This window comes from Mugil cephalus, chromosome 12 (assembly GCF_022458985.1).
Source record: "Mugil cephalus isolate CIBA_MC_2020 chromosome 12, CIBA_Mcephalus_1.1, whole genome shotgun sequence".
NCBI classification, from domain to species: Eukaryota; Metazoa; Chordata; class Actinopteri; order Mugiliformes; family Mugilidae; genus Mugil; species Mugil cephalus.
In genome coordinates, this window is record NC_061781.1 from 10,952,268 (window position 1) to 10,972,282 (window position 20,015).

General features: G+C 41.7%; 1 protein-coding gene across 3 annotated transcripts; it reads left to right on the forward strand.

Annotated features, from left to right (window-relative positions):
* Window positions 1-722: 722 nt before the first annotated feature.
* slc12a8 (solute carrier family 12 member 8) lies at window positions 723-18,698 on the forward strand. Of its 3 annotated transcripts, none has more exons than XM_047600077.1 (14): window positions 723-890; window positions 1,505-1,674; window positions 1,999-2,145; window positions 3,440-3,631; window positions 3,717-3,948; window positions 11,177-11,290; window positions 11,444-11,531; window positions 11,855-11,942; window positions 12,827-12,973; window positions 15,181-15,844; window positions 15,935-16,032; window positions 16,127-16,244; window positions 17,652-17,712; window positions 17,796-18,698. In XM_047600077.1, the coding sequence occupies exons 2-14, from the start codon at window positions 1,540-1,542 to the stop codon at window positions 17,962-17,964; spliced, it is 2,253 nt and encodes a 750-aa protein (XP_047456033.1). In that variant the 5' UTR covers window positions 723-890; window positions 1,505-1,539; the 3' UTR covers window positions 17,965-18,698. The 3 variants fall into 3 exon arrangements, with proteins under 3 accessions (XP_047456033.1, XP_047456032.1, XP_047456034.1); XM_047600076.1 differs by having other exon boundaries at window positions 1,534-1,674; XM_047600078.1 differs by lacking the exon at window positions 723-890 and adding an exon at window positions 901-1,019 and having other exon boundaries at window positions 1,534-1,674.
* The last annotated feature ends 1,317 nt before the right edge of the window (window positions 18,699-20,015 follow it).

Sequence of the window (20,015 nt, forward strand, 5' to 3'; positions counted from 1 at the left end):
TTTTCTTCTTATAATTTGCAATGGCACAAGTTGACTTTCCAAAGCCAAAAGCCATATCAAGTTTACAGTGATATAAAACAACATATCCGTACATTTTACATCTGAAATGGAAAATTATCAGAACTTTTTTTTTTTTTTGGGACAACAGACTAATCATTTGTTTTAACAATGTCAGCCTTTCTCACAGCCCAGTAGCTGTCTACTCATTAATCCAACTGTGCTTTTCCCACTCAGACACGTCAAAATATCTGCTGCCTACTGCATATCATTTGAGATAACCTCCAAGAGAGGGAAGGCATTGCCCAGTTTGTCTCCTGTTATTGTTCCTACATTTGCTGGATAAAATGTGTTTTTACACTTTAATCTGTAAATAAAAGATAGAGATTGTAACTGCCTTGTATTAAGACACAACTACTACACACCTGTTCTTCTGGTCTTGTATTCTGAAGCCTAAAAGAATTAGGGTCAGCGTAAAAAACGTTGTTGTTTTTTTGTTTTTTTCCCCCACAATCTTAGGGAGAAAGTGAGAAATCTCAAGAGAAAAAGCTATAATCCTCCAAATTTATTTTACTCTAACTCTTCCATATGTTTCAGTAAATAATTCCACAAATAAAGAAAAAAGATAAGGACCTTCAATGGCACGTACACTAATCATTAGTCAGCAGGCCAAGCCAAAACAAACACAAATACCTTGTGTAAATGCTGCAACACTCCCCGGAGACTTAACCTGTGACAGCACATCCTGCTGGAGGCTGACGTCTCCACCGCACCACGCCGTCACTCCGTCTGGATCCAACGCCGAGGAATAATGAACAGCCGATATGTCATTTCATTTGCCACTTCCCCTTCTTTCTTTTTATCGAATATGGAGTGATATGGGACTGTGAAAGGTAAGGGCCAAGCAAGCTAACTACTGACTGGGAACGAGCGGAGGTAACGCCACACGCCAAACTCTGTTCAAAAAAGTGTCAATTTAAGACCCTTGAGAATCACAGGTGCTCCTCTCAAACTGGCGAAAAGTACGTAATTTGTTTTTTATCAAGATGTGTTATATTTACAGGTGAATAACGCTCAGGAGGCACATTTTTATTTTTGTCACAGGTAAACTTTAAATTTGGCGTCAACCTGTTTTGTTTTTGTTTGTTTTTTTAAATACACAGGGTTCTTCAAAATGTCATGTCTAAGTTATATTTTTCTCACAGTGAACGTATATTCATGAAGAAATATTTTTTTTAAAAAAAGTTAAAAAAAAAGTGAAGTTAAATAATTGTTTTTAGCTTAAACTGAGGCGAAAGTGTGATGCTAATGACGCCATTGTTGTAGTTCAACGTCGCCTTGACAGGAGCTAACACACCCTGCCGTATCCGGGTGTCCGAGAGCTGAGCTTGTTTCTGTTAGACCTGCTGTCTCTTCTAAACACAATGTCACCCTGCTTCCTCACTGGCCACGTATTAATGAAAGCGAAACTTCTTTTTCTTCTTCTTCTATTTGCCATTCAACCAAGCTGTGCAAGTCTAACGCAGCTGTTTACAGGAGGCGATGGAAACTCTGCCAATCGGTTGGACTGTGCACACCTGTGACTCGGAGGGACATGGATCACAGCTGCTGAAGGAGGCCCCTGCTGATAGCAACACAAACACACAAGTCTATGACCTGTTTCATGAGGATGCACAGGTGAGGTGTGCACTGTGTCTGCATCGGTTCGGGTTTGCATACTTGCTAAAACATTAGGTGCACTGAATCCCCTTTTGTGACTGTTTTTACTGAAACAATGTGAACAAAAAAGGGTCTAAATCCAACTGTATGATCATTTCGGAGGATGCAGTTTGTGGTGCACACAAAAGTGTGTCTGTATTGTTGCCTAGCCTGCTGACTAAATGAATAGAAATGAATAGAAACTCAGTTCGATTGAATCAGCGAGTGCATATTTTTAAATCAAATTTGACAGCTGCACAAACCTCACTAATAGCAGGTATTGTTTTTTTTTTCTGTCTTTAGGGATTTCAGCATTCTAGCCAGCCATGGTGGAGGATCAAACTTTTTGTGTGGGAGCCGGTGCTTTTTGGCACCTGGGACGGCGTCTTCACCACCTGCATGATCAACATCTTTGGTGTGGTTCTGTTTCTGCGCACTGGCTACCTGGTGGTTAGTATATACTGTATCTTACCGTGTGTCTAAGTTAGTTGGACAACCACATCTGTCCGGTCGAGACGGCGAAACTCTTGCAGCAAAATAAACACAAATTGTATGAATACACCTGCACCCCCTTATTAGACACAGCTGAAAAGACAGCTTTTCCGGTCCCGAGTGAACTTCTAAAGGCGGCGATGCTCATCTCGCATTGAAGATTTTGTAACTTCGCTAACTGCATTGAAATGAGACCTGCGTAGACTTGTGTCAGTGATGCGTGTTGGTGTGATGAGACGCTGCGAGACAGCTCGAATACTCGCGCTTTGTATGGGAGGCGTAGCCCAACGTGTGGAGAAGAAAGAAACACCAATTAAGTATGTTTTCACTTTTTATACTTTGCGAAATCTAGCCTCAAGTTTGGTAATCGCGTTGGCTTTTTTTTCCGTTCAGCTGTCCTTATTTTTAGCCGCCTCCATAATTAAGTATGTGTCACCCTGACACCGGATCCTTAACACAACAATGGCTGTGTGTCATCTCAGGACGCGGCCACAAAGGCTGTGGGATTGTAATTGCTACACCCGTTTTGGGTTTTGCTTGATGGCTAAAATATAGTTTGCCACGTTGGAGACAGGGTGTCTTATTTGGAGGGGAGGAATGACGTGCTGGTTTTTATGTAACTAAGTATGTTTTTCCACTGTGTTGATGACCCTGATCTCAGCACATGCTCTATCGCACCCATCCTTCCACCCCAGAGGTCCTTCCGCTGATTCATGGCCTTCGGGATTTCCTTCTGTCCTTAGTGTTCCTAAGACTAAAATCAAAGTATCAGCTAGAACATAAAAGTTTATACAGTTAAATATATTTCTATTAATTGTAGTGAGGTGTAGTAAAAGAAAATCTCTTGAATTAGCATTTTCTCTTAGTTTTCAGCTATTTGGTGACTTTTGAATATATTGTTGTCGACAAATTCACCAGTATTACATGCAAAGGCAAAGAGAGAACGTTTATCCGGCGTAAATGGGAGTCATTTGCACTAACTTCCTTTGTGCTACCCAAAGTGCTAATTCATACAGTACTAAATACTGAAACAGCACTTGTGGTGGAACCGATCTTCAAGGGGATCGCTGGTGAGCGCGAGCAAAGTCACGCTCGGTTTCTTGCCCAAGTTCACCAAAAAATAAAATAAAATAAAAGAAGATTCGGAGGAAAACGTAAAGCGGTAACATTTTAAGGGATTTCTACACAAGAAGGTACCTGAAAGTCAAAGTGTGGCAGTCACTCTGCTGTTTTTTGTCCCGACGTCGTCTAGGGGAACACGGGAGTGCTGCTCGGGATGTTCCTCGTTTCCATGGTGGTGATGGTCGCTTTAGTGACCGTGATGTCGGGAGTAGGAGTGTGTGAGCACTGCGGAGTCGGGAGTGGAGGAATCTACTCCATGATCTCCACCGTACTTGGGGGCAGGGTAGGGGGCACTGTGGGCCTCCTGTATGTGTTTGGACAGGTGAGCTAACACGTGGACTTTCACTGGAGGCTTCTGTTCATAACTCAGCTACTTGACACCGTCTTCTTCACACCTTTCCCTGCAGTGCGTGGCTGGCGCCATGTACATCACGGGCTTCTCTGAGTCGGTGGCGGAGCTGCTGGGTCTCCAGAACCAGTGGACGGTGCGCTGCATGTCGGTGGCGGTGCTGCTGGCCCTGCTCGGAATCAACCTGGCCGGCGTCAAGTGGATCGTCAGGCTGCAGCTGCTGCTGCTGGCTGTGCTGGCTGTCTCCACGCTGGACTTCGTCATCGGCACCTTCACTCACCTCGACCCAGGTAGGACCAGGATCAAGGATTTAGACTGGGGTTGTGGGGATGGTTAAATAGGTGCAGGTGTTTTTTGTTCAAAAGTTCCTTATAGGTATTTTCAAACCACGATGATCCTCAAAATATTCATTTGTCCTCAACAATAAGGCAAAATTTGTATATTGTATATTGAAAATATGTGAAACATCAACTGAGCAGGTAACTAAACCATCAGGAATACAAAAAAAATCCTAAACACAGTTCAGATATCGAAGAAAAGAAAGAAAAACACATGAGTTAAATCAGTTAAGCAAGTGTAACTGTGTTAAAATACAATATAATACCCAAAGCAAAAGGTGTTTACACTCTTTTTATGTGAGAAATGGTCAGTGTCAGTGGTGAGGCTTCAAGAAATGCTTTTTTGGACTGCACCTTTTTCCAGTTCTTACTGTGGGGCTAACATCATCACACTATGTTGTGGATGAATCAGCCTTTATTTACATTTGGAGGAACATAGTCAGGTTACAGTATTAAACTTTATTACGTTAATCGAGTAAACACTACATCAATAACTATATAAAACCATAAAATCATATCAATTAAGCCATAAAATGGTCCAGAAAACAATAGTAACCATAAATCATTTCAGTAAGAATATATCGTTAGTATTAAATACTATTTGAGCATTAGTGCATTTGCATTCATATTTATGCATCTTTAACTATTAATACCTATGTTTTGAGTTTCGGCATCTGAGAAATTTTACGGTGACATTATTTACTCTGGGAGTATTTATTTTACTGTTTATTTTACTCTGCAGCCAGTCAAAGAGAACGCACAGTATTTGATCAGATCTCTAAAAACACTGGTGTATTGTAGGGACTGCCAGTTATAAATCTATTCGTATAGTTAGATGTACTTTCTAGAGGTTCCGGGTTGCTTTTGTTAAGAAAACAACATTAAATTTAATCAACATCTGGTTTAGTTGAGTAATGAGAAGGAAATTTCTCAACACAGGAAAAAATCCAGAATGAAGCAAAGCTTATATCAGACCTTTTTCACTGCATTGTGACTTGTCAAACACAGCTGTAAGTAGTAAATGACCTTCTCAACTTCCTTACAGTGAACTATCATTAAAATTATTAGTTCCTCCTGTACATTTTCCCGCTGTAACAAGTCAAAATAGCTGCTGTGGAACCATATTTGCATATTTTGAATAAAGACGCAAGTGCTTTGAAGAAGTAAAATGGGATGAATGAGATAAAATGGACAAAGTTTTGACATCTTGGCTTTTATGGGCTTCCACAATATTGTTACCACCTGAACAAAGGTGCATGGATGTTCTGTACCTTAGATTTTTCAGCTTCCACACAGAAGAAAGAAAAGGGGTTTAGGAGCCTCTGAATTTTAACTGTTGGCTGTAATTGTTGTGACCCTTTCAGACCAGTAGGTGTAGCTGTGGTATCATTTATTTCATCAATATCCCGCTGGTAGTAGTTTCCACGTTAACCTGATTTTATCCATGGAGAAATTACTTTCTCAGTTGTCTGGCAGGTTTTCTAAAGTGCCGCTTTCTTGCTTTTGTATTTTAAGAGAAGTTTGTTATTTGAGGCTTTTCTTTTTTCTTTGATGAGGAACTGTTGCCCTTTTTGGGGAGATTGTATTCTTTTGTTGGCCTCCAGGAAGTCCTTCCCCACGTTTCCTGTTCTCAGTGATTATCTACGTCCTGTCCGGGGGGAAGAGAAAAGTGTTCCAGAAGTCGAGTCAATCTGTGAATAACACACTTCAGACTCTACATTACAGATAAACATGCACACAAAACGAAAGCAACACATTCACATACATGGATTCCCTTCAAAATATAAAGAAATCAGCATACCTCTCCTGGGGAGGGGTTTGTTTTTGCATGATTTATCTTTACTACTAACATGCGCTGCTGTACCCCGTCCTCGCTTCCAGTCTAATTTATAGCTTAGTTGGTGGAGGCTGGTCTCCCCAGGAACTGTGTGAGAACCAGCCATAATGGTTACGCCAGGTTTTTCCAATTAAAGGGCTGCTGTGTGTGTTGTGGTGACCTCATGGTTGGCAGAGGACCAACAGGTCCCCTAACTAGCTGCAACAGCCTAGATTAGGCCGAACTCGCTAAACACTGAGGCACATCCTGAAGGAAAAGGAGCCACCGCCAAAATCATGGTGTCATTGTTTGATAACACGTCCCTGGTGTACATTTGGTAATGCTATCTCAGTGGTAGGTCTTTTTATCTCGACATGTCTTCTTCAGCATGCCTGACAGATATTCGCATTTCAATATAATGTTGACATTGGCCACTCAATACTTTTGGGCTGTCTCAGGAAAGATAAAGTTTAATCACTCTGTAGACTGTCGTCCTTCATTTCAGGGGTTAGATTCTGACCTACATGCAGTTTCAGTGACTTGCAGAACAACGAACATTCGAGGGGTTTCGTTGTTCGCTTCTTATGTCTCATGTTAAACATTTGAGTTGTGTAGTGAACCATTAGACCAGACCACTGACATGGAGCTGTCACAGGCTGTCTATAAAAGTTGGAAGTAGCCATGGTGACGACACCCACTGGTTTAAGGACTCTAGTTTGCCATTTGGCAGCCACTTTGTCAGAAGTGACCCTATTTGAAGGAGTAGTCGGAGGAGCTGGGGAGGAGCGACGGGTGCATGTGGCCTTTCTTGTCAATCACTCCAGAGCAGAGATGTCAACCAACCTATAGGCACATCCTGAGACACAGGCCTAATATCTACTTAATGTGGACTCAGCTGGCAGAATAATCAGAATATGTGACTTAAGATAATGACGCCATAAAAACACGCGGAACAGATTTGTTCTGATTTTGAGTGGGACTCTGTTGGAGCCATAGATATTTTCAGTTCAGTCTCTAGTGATCATCAGGGTATTGCCTTTTAAGTCACATCTTGCATAATGGGTTTTCACTTTCTTATCAAGTTTGTTAATTGAAACAGCAACTGCGTGATGACTATATAGAAGATGAATTTAATCTTACTAATATGTGCGTACATATATGACTCTTAGATTAACCTGGTCTCCTCAGATGTGTAAGTGAGAGGACTGTGACAAGGTCCTCCCCGGAGCCCCTTAGCAGGTGGAGTTAAAGCTAAAAAAACTGCTTGGCGACAAAATGTAAGACCTCTCAGAATAGTGCTTCGTCAGCTGCGATGGGAGGAGAAGTCGTTCCCCGCTTGTTCTCGTCAGACGCAGTAAATTGCGAGTGCATTGTCTCTAGGACCAAAACCGCTCAACCGCAACTCCCCTCTCGGTGCTTGTGGACAGAAGAAATGTGGTGCAACACGCCTCACCCTGTCCCTGCAGTTGAAGCCTTTCCCCCACAGAACAGGAAGCCGTAATGTGCTCCTTGGATCTGGGGTTTAGGGTGTTAACCGGACTCACCCACATTTCTGGAAAATGACAAAGAGAGACGGCCGGAACAGAGATCTGAAGCCCGCTGCTGCACTCCAGAGACCGCCGCACCGTCTCCCCCCGTGATCCCGGCTGTAATATATGGCTCTGGATCATTCCAGCGGGACCTGCTCCACCTCTGTGAGCCTGCCCCGCGCTCCGTGCACAGCAGTTTATACTGGTTAGTGTGGGAGAGTGAGAGGTCACTCAGACGGAGGGAGAGGCCTCAGATGCTCATGTAATCCGACTACACATTCCAGTGTGTATCAGAGGAATGCTGCGCTCGGAGAGGAGCCCCACTCTTCCGATACACTTGCTCTTCAAAGAGAAAGCAATCTGGAATAAGGACACTCACCGCTCCTCTGCCTGAAAGCAGGGTCGGGCCTTAGACTAATAATATTTACATAAAGGGAACTTTATTACATCAGTATTCATCATCCTCTGAAGCTCATGGATATCTGCACCGTATCCCATGGCGATATGCTCAGTAGTTATCAAGATTTATTGGTTGATTAATTCAATTTATTCTTTTTAAACATCAAGAAACTTTTGAATAATAGATTATAACAAAAAAGAATAATGAAATAATAAATCTAAGCAAGAAACCCAGTATGCAATGATTCATAAACAGCAGAAATAGAATATTACTGTGCACGTTTGATATCGAGCAGGAAGAAGTAAACACGTATTTATTCCTACCTCTTTTTCACACCTCATTCATTAACTTTGATATGCAATCTATAAATCATGATTCTGAACTCATATATGACCCAAAACATTAAAACCACTGACAGGAGAAGTAAATAACATCGACCATCTTGTGACAATACATGGAAAAGTTTTAGACCTGGCATTCATGTGGATGTTATTTGAACCATGCCAGGCACCCACATCCCATGGCAATAACACTCCTTTTTTGCTGCAGCAGCCAGCAGCATCAGCAGGATGCACAGGAACACACACACAAAAACGGCTTAGGAACAACTCACAAAAATATGAAAAAAAAAAAAAAAAAAAAAAAAACAGCACAAGGTGTTGACCTGGCCTCCAAATTCCCTAGATCCCAAAGTGATGAAGTATCCGTGGGATGCACTGGAACAAAGTCCCCTCCCCTCAACTCGTAAGACCACAAGGCCCCACTAATAATATCCTGTTGCCAGACACACAGCAGAGGACACCCTGAGAAGACCCGTGTCCATTCTCTGATGAGAATTGTTTTGGAGGCACAAGAGAGGAAGGTGGTCATAATGTTATGCCATAATAATTATGTTATGTTTAAGACATAAAGCTGAAGGTGCGTCAGCCTGGAAAGATCAGAGCATCACTATCATAGGATTCTGTATCATGTAAGATTTGTTTTTTGGATTGAGCTCACACAAATGTCTGCACAATATTTTACAGCAACTCTCTTTGATGCAGATATTTCAGTCTGGACCAAAATGGAGCCAAACCACTAACATGGATAAAGTTAACCATATGGACTGCATTGCCAGCTAATGGCCTGTACTACTTGCATACAAATCAAATCGCAAATAGCGTCTGCATTCACTCTCACAGATGTTTGTCACTTGCAAAACTGCAGATACATTCTTGCAAGTGGAAAATGTTATGAAATAAGACAAAACACCAGACCTGCAGCCCTGAACCTCCAGTTAAGATAATTTGATTGTTTTTATCTTCATTTGGGTTTGTGCATTATTTTGGGATAGGGAATCCCTCTGTTAAAATATGATTGACACGCAAAAGAAAAACAGATTTCCAACAACATACGGTGAAGCTTCCATCTGTGAGGGGGAAAAAAAAAAATTTAAAAAATGGGCTCAGCTGCAAAACTTTGCTCCCCAATGCATTTCATGTGGTCTTTATCTATGGAGTAAAGTAGTATGCGTGTGAGCAAGTTTTTTTTTTTTTTTTTCCCCACGGAAAACGGAGAATCTTTTTGTCCAGAAACCCGCTCGTATATCTAAGCATTTCATCCACGAAGTGCTACGTGAACATGTGAACGCCCTCGACACAGTGAACTCGGCTATGAGAGCTGGAGTCATGCTTTCTTGGATGTTGGACTACAATGTTGTAATCTGGGTGGGGACCTCATGGTGCAGACATTTGTTAGACCCTGATTGTTTGGACAGAGGGCGATCTCACTGGGTCACATGGTGAACAGGGGTCTGAGCGAGACCTATTTATTATCCAGTTTTCCACATAATATCCTGGAGAACATGGACACTTGGATTAAACAGTACATGCAGCTCTTCAGAGTTAGGCTTTTGTCTGGGACAAAGGGAAAAAAAAAAAAAAAAACGAACACGCTCTCTGTCTCTCTCTTCTCCCACTCTCTGCCTCCCTCTCTCGCTCGCTTTGACTCTTTGGCTCAAACTTGGAAGCTGCTGAGCTTCTGAAAAGGGTGGCGACTTCCTTTTGGATAAACATGTCATTAATCTGAGAGAACACATTCTTTCCCATCGCAAGATAACCAAGGGGGAAATGTCCGGTGTTGTAACATAGGCGGGTCCTTCAGACTGTGTGCATTGAGTGGCCCCCACCAATGCAGAACAATCTCCCCTCATACATTCAACAAACTGACCTAGGCTGAACTGAGCTGCCCCGTCATTAGCTGTGCATCACTACCTGTTGTTGACATTTATTTTGACTGAATTACATCCTTCAGTTGAGCTGTGTTTGCTTTCAGGCTGTGTGAACTATTCCGATATAACGCTACTGTCGTTTTATGCGCTTGGTGTAGTTTAGGTTTAACAGCCAGTTTGTGTGAATTTATCTCCACTAGTCTATTAAGTGCAGTGTAAATGAAAGAAATCATACAACAGGAAGTCATGCGTCAACTAGGCTGCAGTCTGGTGATTTTATTAATGGGAGACTTTTATAATAGAAATTAAAAAAAAAGAACAACGATCTGGCCCATGAACTGAACCACACTTGCAAAAATATTAAATACATTTAAAGTAAAGTGTTCATGTAGTCATTATCAGTCTTGTGTTTAAACCAGAGGTCTCCAACAAGGCACCAAACTGATGGAGAGATTAAGTAGGGACCCCCTACCTACCTACTATATGTGTTCTATATTAAGTTTGGCCTAGTGCTGTTTATCAGTATACATTATTATTATCATTCTGAATTCAATATTAAGCTATTCAAATAAATGGGAATGAGCTGCACTGTTGGCTCTCTTCTGCTAATATTGCAGCATACTGTGTACAGGAGACTTAGATTGACAGGTCTGGTGTGGCTGTACGTGTTGGCCAACACTGATGTGTATTTAATGGAATCTATATAAAAAAATCTAATCAACTAAAGATTAGTCGTGTTGATAACCCACGGTTTAAATCATTGTGCGTTCTCTGAACGAAGTGTAATAGTTTGGGTGAAATTTTAACGGAACGTGGAGCATTTATTTTGGTGTCTTCAGCAGACTAGAGTTTGTCTAGTGGCTATAAAACTCAATAATGACAGCTGGACAACTTCAGCTACCAGAAGGAGGTTGTGATGTGTGCGGGCAGTGAGTAGATTGATGGTGTTGACTGTTTACTCAGTAAATGAATGGTAATCTTTGCAGAATGCTGCATTTAGCGGCCACTGGGAACTCAGGATTTTTAAACTCTGGCTGGGAAAAATGAAAGGGGATGCCACCAGAATTAGATTCCCCTGTTTAGCTTATTCAGTTAAGTTCTGCAGCTTTGTCCAAATAAAACCGTACGCAGCATTGCGGTCACCTATTTTTCTCTTGTGTTACGTTTGCAATGACGCGTCTGTTTACATGCTCCTTTCTTTTGTACGTTGTGGCGTCCTATTTCAGAGCACGGCTTCATTGGTTATTCGGCCGGGCTGCTCAGCAGCAACACCCTGCCAGATTATAGCGCGGGAGAAACCTTCTTCACAGTCTTCGGCGTCTTCTTCCCTGCTGCTACAGGTGAGTCGACAGAGCACGTAAACACTCCCTGCTTTTCATTGTCGCCGCCACCTACCTATGTGTGTAGCAGATGCGGCGGTGCAAAGATACGTATTGTCTTGTACAGTATTTTGTGTGCATTTTTGTGGTTTGTACCTCTGTGCGAGCGTGTAGGGGTTATGGCAGGCTTCAACATGAGCTCAGACCTCCGGCGGCCAGAGCACAACATCCCTGTGGGAACGCTGGCAGCTGTCTTCACCTCGTAAGATAACACCCCAAACCCGCCGACATCACGCTCCTCACAATAGGGTTAAATACAAAAACACAACGGTAAAACACTACATCACAGAAATATGCGACTACAGATGCTACCGTGGCTATATATTAAGAAATACATTACATACAATACAATACAAGGCCACACATTTTATTTAAAGTAACCTGGTGCTATCGTGTTATTTTTATTTATCTTTTGCTCTGGAGTGACACCGCACACAAACGCATTCCCTTGATGTCGTCTCCTATTAATAGAGAGAAAGGAGCATTGTTAATAATTCGGTGTGGTGTACTGTTGGTGACCTGCAGGTGGTTCCTGTATCTGGTCTTCGTCTTCCTCCTGGGGGCCATCTGCACCAGAGAAGCTCTACGCTATGACTTCTTAATAGCAGAAAAGGTAAACTCCTCTTTGTTTCCATCCTAGCCAGAGAGAGGAGAGGCCTTCCAGCAGGAGTCGAGGGAATTCCCCACGAGGGCTCACTTTGCTTATTAGATAGACATTGATGTGTCTAAATCTAAATGCGTGAGATATGAGGATCCTTTTTTTTTTCAGTTGATACAGTATCATGTTTTTACCTTTTTACTTTTAGCAAGTTTGATACAACAGCTGTGGCGGGCTTTGAGAATTTCATTTAGCACGTAACGTTCAAAACATGCAGAAATTTTCAATAATTTATTCCATATTACACTGAATTGGACTGTAATGTTGTAAATTCCAATACGTGCGGCGTAAAGCTAAAATTAAATGAATTTAGACTGGATTTAGTTTGAAAACTAATACTCTTTTATTTCAGTGTGCAGACGTTTCCCACAACATGCATGTCCACTGTTGCTACACATCCAATAACTCAAACTAGCAAAGCTGTCTTAGAATTTGATGCGGCTAAGCCATCCAAGTTAGCGGTTTGCCTTTTAGCTGACCATGAATCACAGAGAGTTCTTGTGGGATTTAACGTAACAGCCTCGATAAGTGAGGTCAGAACTCCCGGCTCCAGACAGATTTACCGAGCGTGTCACTCGCCGTGTGTGTACATTCAGTGCGGTATCACTGCCACGATCGTAAATCTAATATGAATTCTACGTTATTCTCAAATTACAAAGAAGAACATTAGATTTTGCTTTAACCAGCTGCAGAAGTTCTCGACATCTCCATCAGTGGTTCGTTCTCGTTGTTTTTATAAGGGGCTGGCTGCAGCGGAACTGAACTGGGTGTAGCTGTTGTGAGCTCTCAACCCCACCCCATCCTTTTTCACCCTCTGTTTGTTTTCCTTCTTCCTCCAGGTCTCCTTGGTGGGTTTCCTCTTTCTGCTGGGCCTCTACATCTCCTCCCTGGCTTCCTGCATGGGCGGCTTGTACGGAGCACCCAGGATCCTCCAGTGCATCGCCCAGGAGAGGGTTATCCCCTCTCTGGCCTTTCTAGGAAGAGGGGTGGGTGGATGGGTGGATGGATGGATGGAGTCATGGAGTCATGGAGGGAGGAATGTGTGGATTTTTACACCATGCTGAAAAATATTAGCTAGACTCAGCATGATGTCAGATCTGAGGGTGTGTGAATGCACATACATGCGTGATAAATATTTGCTTCTAGCGCTGTGGCAGTTTAAATAGTCACATTCATTAACATGTTTAGATGCTGAAATCACAGGGAGCAAAACCTGGAGGTGTGGGTAGCGTCGGCATTAGCTTGAGCTCAGAATAGTTGATAATGATTCAGCTCATGGAGAAACAGTCTCTGTCGGAAGTAGAAAAGCACAATATAAAGCCGATGGCTTTTTATGCATCCAGTTTCCTCCTTTTTTTGGAACCAGCACTGAAGAAATAGTCCCAAATAAAAGTCCAGTTATGAGCTTTTTTATGGAGGTTTCAGCCCCCATGCTGACCATTTGTAAAAGCTTTATTGCCACTGCAAATGAACAAACGTCATTTCAGTGCTAAAAACCACATGCTGGATCAACACATAATCACAAGTCATAGATTAAATCGCTTATTTCTCATGTAACGGAGCACTATTATTATTTCCTGTTTCTTCTCTCAGAATGCCTTCACATCCTGTCACCTGTCTCTATGATGCAGCTGTAAGCCCTGATTTAAACCTTATATAAGCAAAAATCATGTGCAAACGTGCTGCAAGAGAGGTTCACGCCACAATAAGGGAAGCTCATAATTCTGAGGAGGACGGTTTAATGTACCGGTAGAAATAGTTATAATAGCTGATACATGGCTTGTCAGGAGATTCATTTGTTGAAGAGTAATGACCTGGAATGCGTTATGCAAATTCAAATAAGATCATGTTATTTTTCAGTGCACCTTTGTAAAATCCCCCGATAACTAACTGCAGCTTTAAACAACGGCACTATTTGGTAAATCAGCCCACTTAGACTTTAATGTAGCAGAAGTCATTGGTTTAACCTAATAAATGTGCCTGATCTAAATGTATAGGGGCGTGTGGTGTTTGGACTCGAGATGAAACTATTCCAGGACTGCCTAATTATAGAGTCAGGAGTGCATAGAAGTGAGTGGACCGACTTCATTACGGCAGAGGAGTTACGACTCACCGCTGCTACACACACACACACGCACACGTTCACGTTGACATCCTGACCCCGTCCACCCCCGTTTTCCTCTCACTTCCCTGGATGGCAGCAGAGTCTGACCTCTCTCAGCGGGCTGGAATGAGGCCCGAGACATCTTGGCCCAAATCAAAGCGTCAGAACAAACGCAGGAAGGGCGACGGGCCTTGCCCTACTCCACTGTGTGCTCTGGAGTCCCGCCAGGCGCACAGCGGAGCTCCTTAAACTGTGTGACAGGACCTGGGAAGTAAAGGCAAACTGGTTTAAAAAAAAAAAAAAAACACATGTTAAAACAGTTTATACATTTTAAGGAAGGCGCTATTGTGGCGGCCATTGTTTGTGTCCCTCAAAATGCGAGGAATTTTATATCATTGTGTGTTTTTTGGAATGTAACGTGACCCTAATCAAGTAAATGCATTGTGCGTCTTTCTTAAAACACGTGCATTAAATCGAATTGAATTGAACTGAATTGAATTGAATTGAATTGAACTGAACTGAATTGAATTGAATGGAATGGAATGGAATGGAATGGAATGGAATGGAAGGGAATGGAATACAGGCATATTAATGGAAAAATTACATCAAGACTTTCAACAGTTGAATAAAATGGGAGTAGCTTTTCTCATGGTCATCACAGCTGTCCACCGTCAGGTTAGCCAGACAAAGGCCAGATGAAGTCATGGGAAGATTTTTTGGAATGGTTCATTTTTTTTTTTTTTTTTATTAGTCACTGTTCTTATTACATAATCAGACCCATATTCCACTACAGCCAATAAATAATAAACATGACTGAGTAGTGCTCACCCATTGCAGCTTGGTTGGAAGGTAAATCCAAACATATTAAAGTTTATGGCACAAAAAAGTAAAAAGAGGAGGAATTGAACCTCCTTTGTCCCATATGTATTGTGTACTTTTACATAATTGAACTCGGCTGTGAAGAGTATTTAGTTAGTTTGTTTCAGGAATACTTTCTCAAAAACTTATCATTAAATATGAATGTAACTCTCACCAGCCTCACAGCGTAGTTATGTAGTTGTAGTTGACGATATCTTCCTTTTCTGACAGAAAGGCCCAAACAAGACTCCAGTGGCGGCTATCGTTTTGACCAGCCTGCTGACCATGGCCTTCATTTTCATCGGCCAGGTCAACGTGCTGGCGCCCATCGTCACGATCAACTTCATGCTCACCTACAGCTTCGTCGACTACTCCTACTTCAGCGTGGTCATGGCCTTCCAGCTCCAGACTAAAGAAAAGAGGGACAACTCCATCCTGGCCAGGAGCAACCGGCGCAGGTCCTCCACCACCAGGCAGAGCTCCAGACCGCTGATCGAAGCCGCTCTCCCCAACTATGGGAGCGGAGGCCAGAGTCCGCAGAGTAAAGGGACGCTGTTGGAGTTCACCAGGGACATGGACCAGATCTTCCCACCTGACTCCAATGGTAACGCTGAGAACAGCTCCGCCGCGCAAGAGCAGAGCAGCAGGTCTAAGAGCAGAAAGACCACTGCGAAACAGAAGCTGATGGACAGCTTTGCTTTGGACCAGAACTGCAATGTGTCCTCAGACGAGAGAGGAGGAGAGGAGACGGGTTCAGCTCCTTCGGAGCAGGAAGCTGAGGGGCAGTGTGGAAACGAGGAGCTCGGGGTGGAAGAACAAGCTCCGATCAAATGCCGTTCAAAAATGAGTGATGGTCAGTTGGATTCAGCCGCAGAGACTCACAAACACGACACAGGTAATCGGATTTATCGTCAACAGTTAAACTGAGGTTTATGCCATAAAGGTGAGTTGTACCTGTTGGTTGAATCTGTCTTAAATCTTTCAGGTGATGAAGTTAAAGCTGAACACCAGAGCTTTGAAATCCGACCCGTAGAAAATTCCCTCTATGCAAAGTTTTGTAACCACTGGATCGCTCTCATTGGGGTACATTACATTCTGCTCGCTGTGCATTATCTTTTCATTTATTTTTTTACATAATGTAATGAATAACGTGAACGTATCGTTTGTTTTCTTGCAGGCACTGAGCTCCGTATTGATTATGTTTGTTATCCAGTGGGTTTATGCCCTAGCAAACATAGTGGTTGCCCTGCTGCTCTTCTTCTACATCGGGAAAACAAGTCCCGGACTACCAATAGGTGATTTTCATCTGTTCATTTCCTGTTTAGAAACCAGTTTTTCTTTGATTCTTCGTCCGTAAATGTAGATCAGGGGATCAGAACACAGAGCACGGCCTCTGAAGGGAAAGAGCACAGAGACTTATATTGTTTGAATAACCTTCACAGCTATTGAATTCTTCATTTAAGTAACACTTAATTAGATATCAATGGTTTTGACAGAATGTAGTATACACAATACGCACACATAATAAAGAGATGAGACTTATATTAATAGGTTGCGTAAAGTAGCCCAAAAATTCATTTTCAAGAAGTAAAACACCTAATCCTTTTAAAAGCATGTGATGTATACAACATGACACATATTTATATATCAATTATAAGAAATGTTATCATGTGTTGATCTTTTGTAATGATGTTCAGGATAGATTGATACCCATATTCATAGTACTGTAAGCAAGTAGTACACATATTGCTAAAATAAATAGATAGTACACGTAGTATAATAGATTATATGGTTCACTAACTAAGGCTAAGCTGCCGCCAAATAAAGTAGAGAGAATACAATGTGCTTAACACACACTATTATACCAATATATTGGTTCTGTTACTTAGTCCATGGATCACATGTGGTCTGGTGGTAAGCGAAGCAGACTTGGGGGTCGTAGGGTCAGTGGTTTAAAACACTCTGTGGTTGATATTTCCTTGAGCAAAGCCCCAAACCCACCTAAGTGTGTGCGCCGCTCTTTGTGCGGACGGATGGATGTTTTCAATTTCCACAGTGTTTAGTCTAATAATTAGTATTTAATATGTCCAGCTGTGAGCTGAGCTTAAAGCTAATGTTGCAATGTTCTCTTCACATTTTCCGTGATGTGCAGTCATTTATATCTGAATGAGCCTCTTGAATGAGTAGTAATCCTTTAACATCCAGTTACATCCAATTATAACTTGTGTGTAGACTTCATTACACTCTCCTGCTTTTTGATACTTGTATTTTTTTTTCTTTTGGCTCAGCTTGGATCCAGCAAAAGTTACTTTTCTTATTTAAGCCTTTTTCAGTGATCATGTGACCTGGTAGCTCTGCAGCAACTTTCACTTGCGGTCTCTTTGCCAGGCGGCCTGGCAGCTGTTGTGGCTTAGGATTTCTAGAATAGCTACGTGGGTCACTCCGCATCTGTCCAATAAACTCACCACATTACAACGTGCCTTTCGCACTCCAGCTCACGACATCTCTGAGCGTAAGCGCTGCAGGTGCTAAACATTTGTGCCGCAGTTGGACGATGAGGTGTTGCCAGTGTCTCAATGTGGTTACTGTTACTACTCTTATGTACAGAGTTATAAAGAGAAGTCCAGGTTTAATAAATTTAAATGTGTATTTATTGAATTTGAAAGACATTTCTCTGGAACAGTTTGGTTTTGGTTTTGCAGGTGTTGCAGCTCAATTCAGCTTTTTCACGTGGCTCAAGTCAACACTGAGACGCATTTGCAGGTACTGTGTGGTTTTATTGTTACACCGCACACAATTCAATTTTTTTTTGTTTCGGTAAAGACTTTTATTTCCTTGTCTTTCAGGGGAAGTGGATCTGTGCAGGATGAGATCGTAGTGACACCCTCTCTGTCCGGGGTCGGCCTCACAACCAAGCAGCTGACGGAGGAAAATGCAGACTTCGCCTCTCGTCACCGCTATCACCAGTCCTCATTCATCATAGCGGACAAGATGGTGCAGCCGCCGTTCCACTGATTGACTTAAATACCGCCTCAGTTTACGCGCTAAACCACATTCTCTGCCTCAAAGCCGGCCTCGTGTTGTTCAGCGGGCCACATTCAGCGCACATATTCTGATTTAACAAGAGACTCAGATGCTTTTCCTGTTGCAGTTCAAGGAAACCTGAGCTTTTCTTAGAACTGCACAAAAGGTGTGTGTCTGAGAGACATAGTGTTTATATAACGTAAACTGAATGTAAAGTTCCACATCTTGTGTTTAATGTCTTTTACAAATTGATGGAAATATCGCAACCTCTCTGAATTACTCTTGTGTGCAATACCCTGTGAGCATGTGACTTAAAGCTTTAATTAAAATCTCTTCACTCATGTCTTTATGTATACACTTCATTAGTTAGAGAATGCTTTTGATGAGTACAGGAATGATCAAAATGATTAATTTATCATGACTATGTCTATCACCTGATATCGAAAAATCCAAAATAAAACATACTTGTAGCTGTTATGGATGAATCAATGTGCTCTAATCAGTCCGTAGCTCGTCATCACACAGATTTCCTGCATGTACAAGAAAAAGCATCAAGATTAGCTGATAAATAAAAGTGATTTATTATATTTATTGTATTATTATTGTTGTTGTTGTTATTGTATTGTCTAATATGTTTTGTATATATGTGTTTGTTTGGGTGAACTGTGTGTGTTACAATACAGCTATGGTGTTCGAGCAGCTCCCCAGCCGGGCTGTGAAAACCACTTCCTCCTCTCGTATTCTTGCCAGAGCAGCAACCTACCAGCACATGCACATGTAAACACACTGATACCTTGTTTCTACATCGCTGGTCTCCATGATGATAATCAGTGTTGAGAAAACAAGACAACGCAGAGCTCTCACTCTATTTGACTCTGCAGCTTCAATTCACAATGCAGCACTGATTTCTACCAACGTGAAAGTGGCATTTAATGCATATTATCAGTGTTTATCATTCTGTTCTATGCACCGCGAACCACCGGCTCTGTTATGTCCAGCGCATTGAGGGGCCATGTTGTGGCCATTGTGGTTTTGTTTCCTGACGGAGGCTGTTAAAATGCTGTGCATAGGTTATTATATTGGTATTGGTAATTATTGATAATGTTTTCCTCTTACATTACTCTGACATCTATTTTGCCGCCCAGTAAAGTGTGTTTCTATGATACCACCCATAAGATTCACCTCAGTACTTTGTCTGTTAAAACTAGCCTGAGCAACAAGTACTAGTTTAATACGTGGATTGATTGTCAGACATACTGCAACTTTATTCTGTATCTTCCCAGTCACAGTGTGGCTGCCATAGAGGAATATTACTGCAATATTACTATAATACTAATGTGCTACTACTACTACTATACTACTACTGCAATACTACTATAATACTAATACTACAATATTACTGTACTACTACTTCTACAGTACTACTATACAACTGTACTACTTCTACTATACTACTAGTACTACTATACTACTACTACTACAATACTACTGGTATACTACTGTACTACTTCTACTACACTACTAGTACTACAATACCACTACTACAAAACTACTATAACACTACTACTGCAGTACTACTATAATACTACTACTTCAATATTACTGTACTACTACTATTGGAATACTTCGATAATACTAACACTACTATACTAATATTATTCTCCCACAACTACTAAATATACTACAACTGCTACTGTTACTTATACTGTCACTACTATTACGACTATGCTTCTATCACAATTACAGCTACTATATATCAAGTGTTGCTACTATAGTATACTATCAACTACTGATTCTACAACTGCTACTACCACAACTAATCCTTAGACTTTTAAACTTTTGGACAACAGATAAAAATATTGCACAGCCACATTAAGTGTACTACTACTCCTAATATTAATTCTGCTACTACAACTACTATTGTTTATACTACCAACTACTAACTAGCCACATGCTACTGCTACGATTACTACCAGTAGTAGACTAGTAGTAATCGTATCAGAGGCAGTAGTAGTACTCAGTACATGCGCAGGTGGACTGTG

Bases quoted from the DNA above. Each gene is read 5' to 3' on its own strand.
- slc12a8 (XM_047600077.1), top strand. From the start codon at position 1,540: ATGGAAACTCTGCCAATCGGTTGGACTGTGCACACCTGTGACTCGGAG. The intron at 11,291-11,443 runs GTGAGTCGACAG...GCGAGCGTGTAG, and splicing joins CTTCTTCCCTGCTGCTACAG to GGGTTATGGCAGGCTTCAAC. The intron at 11,943-12,826 runs GTAAACTCCTCT...TTCTTCCTCCAG, and splicing joins ACTTCTTAATAGCAGAAAAG to GTCTCCTTGGTGGGTTTCCT.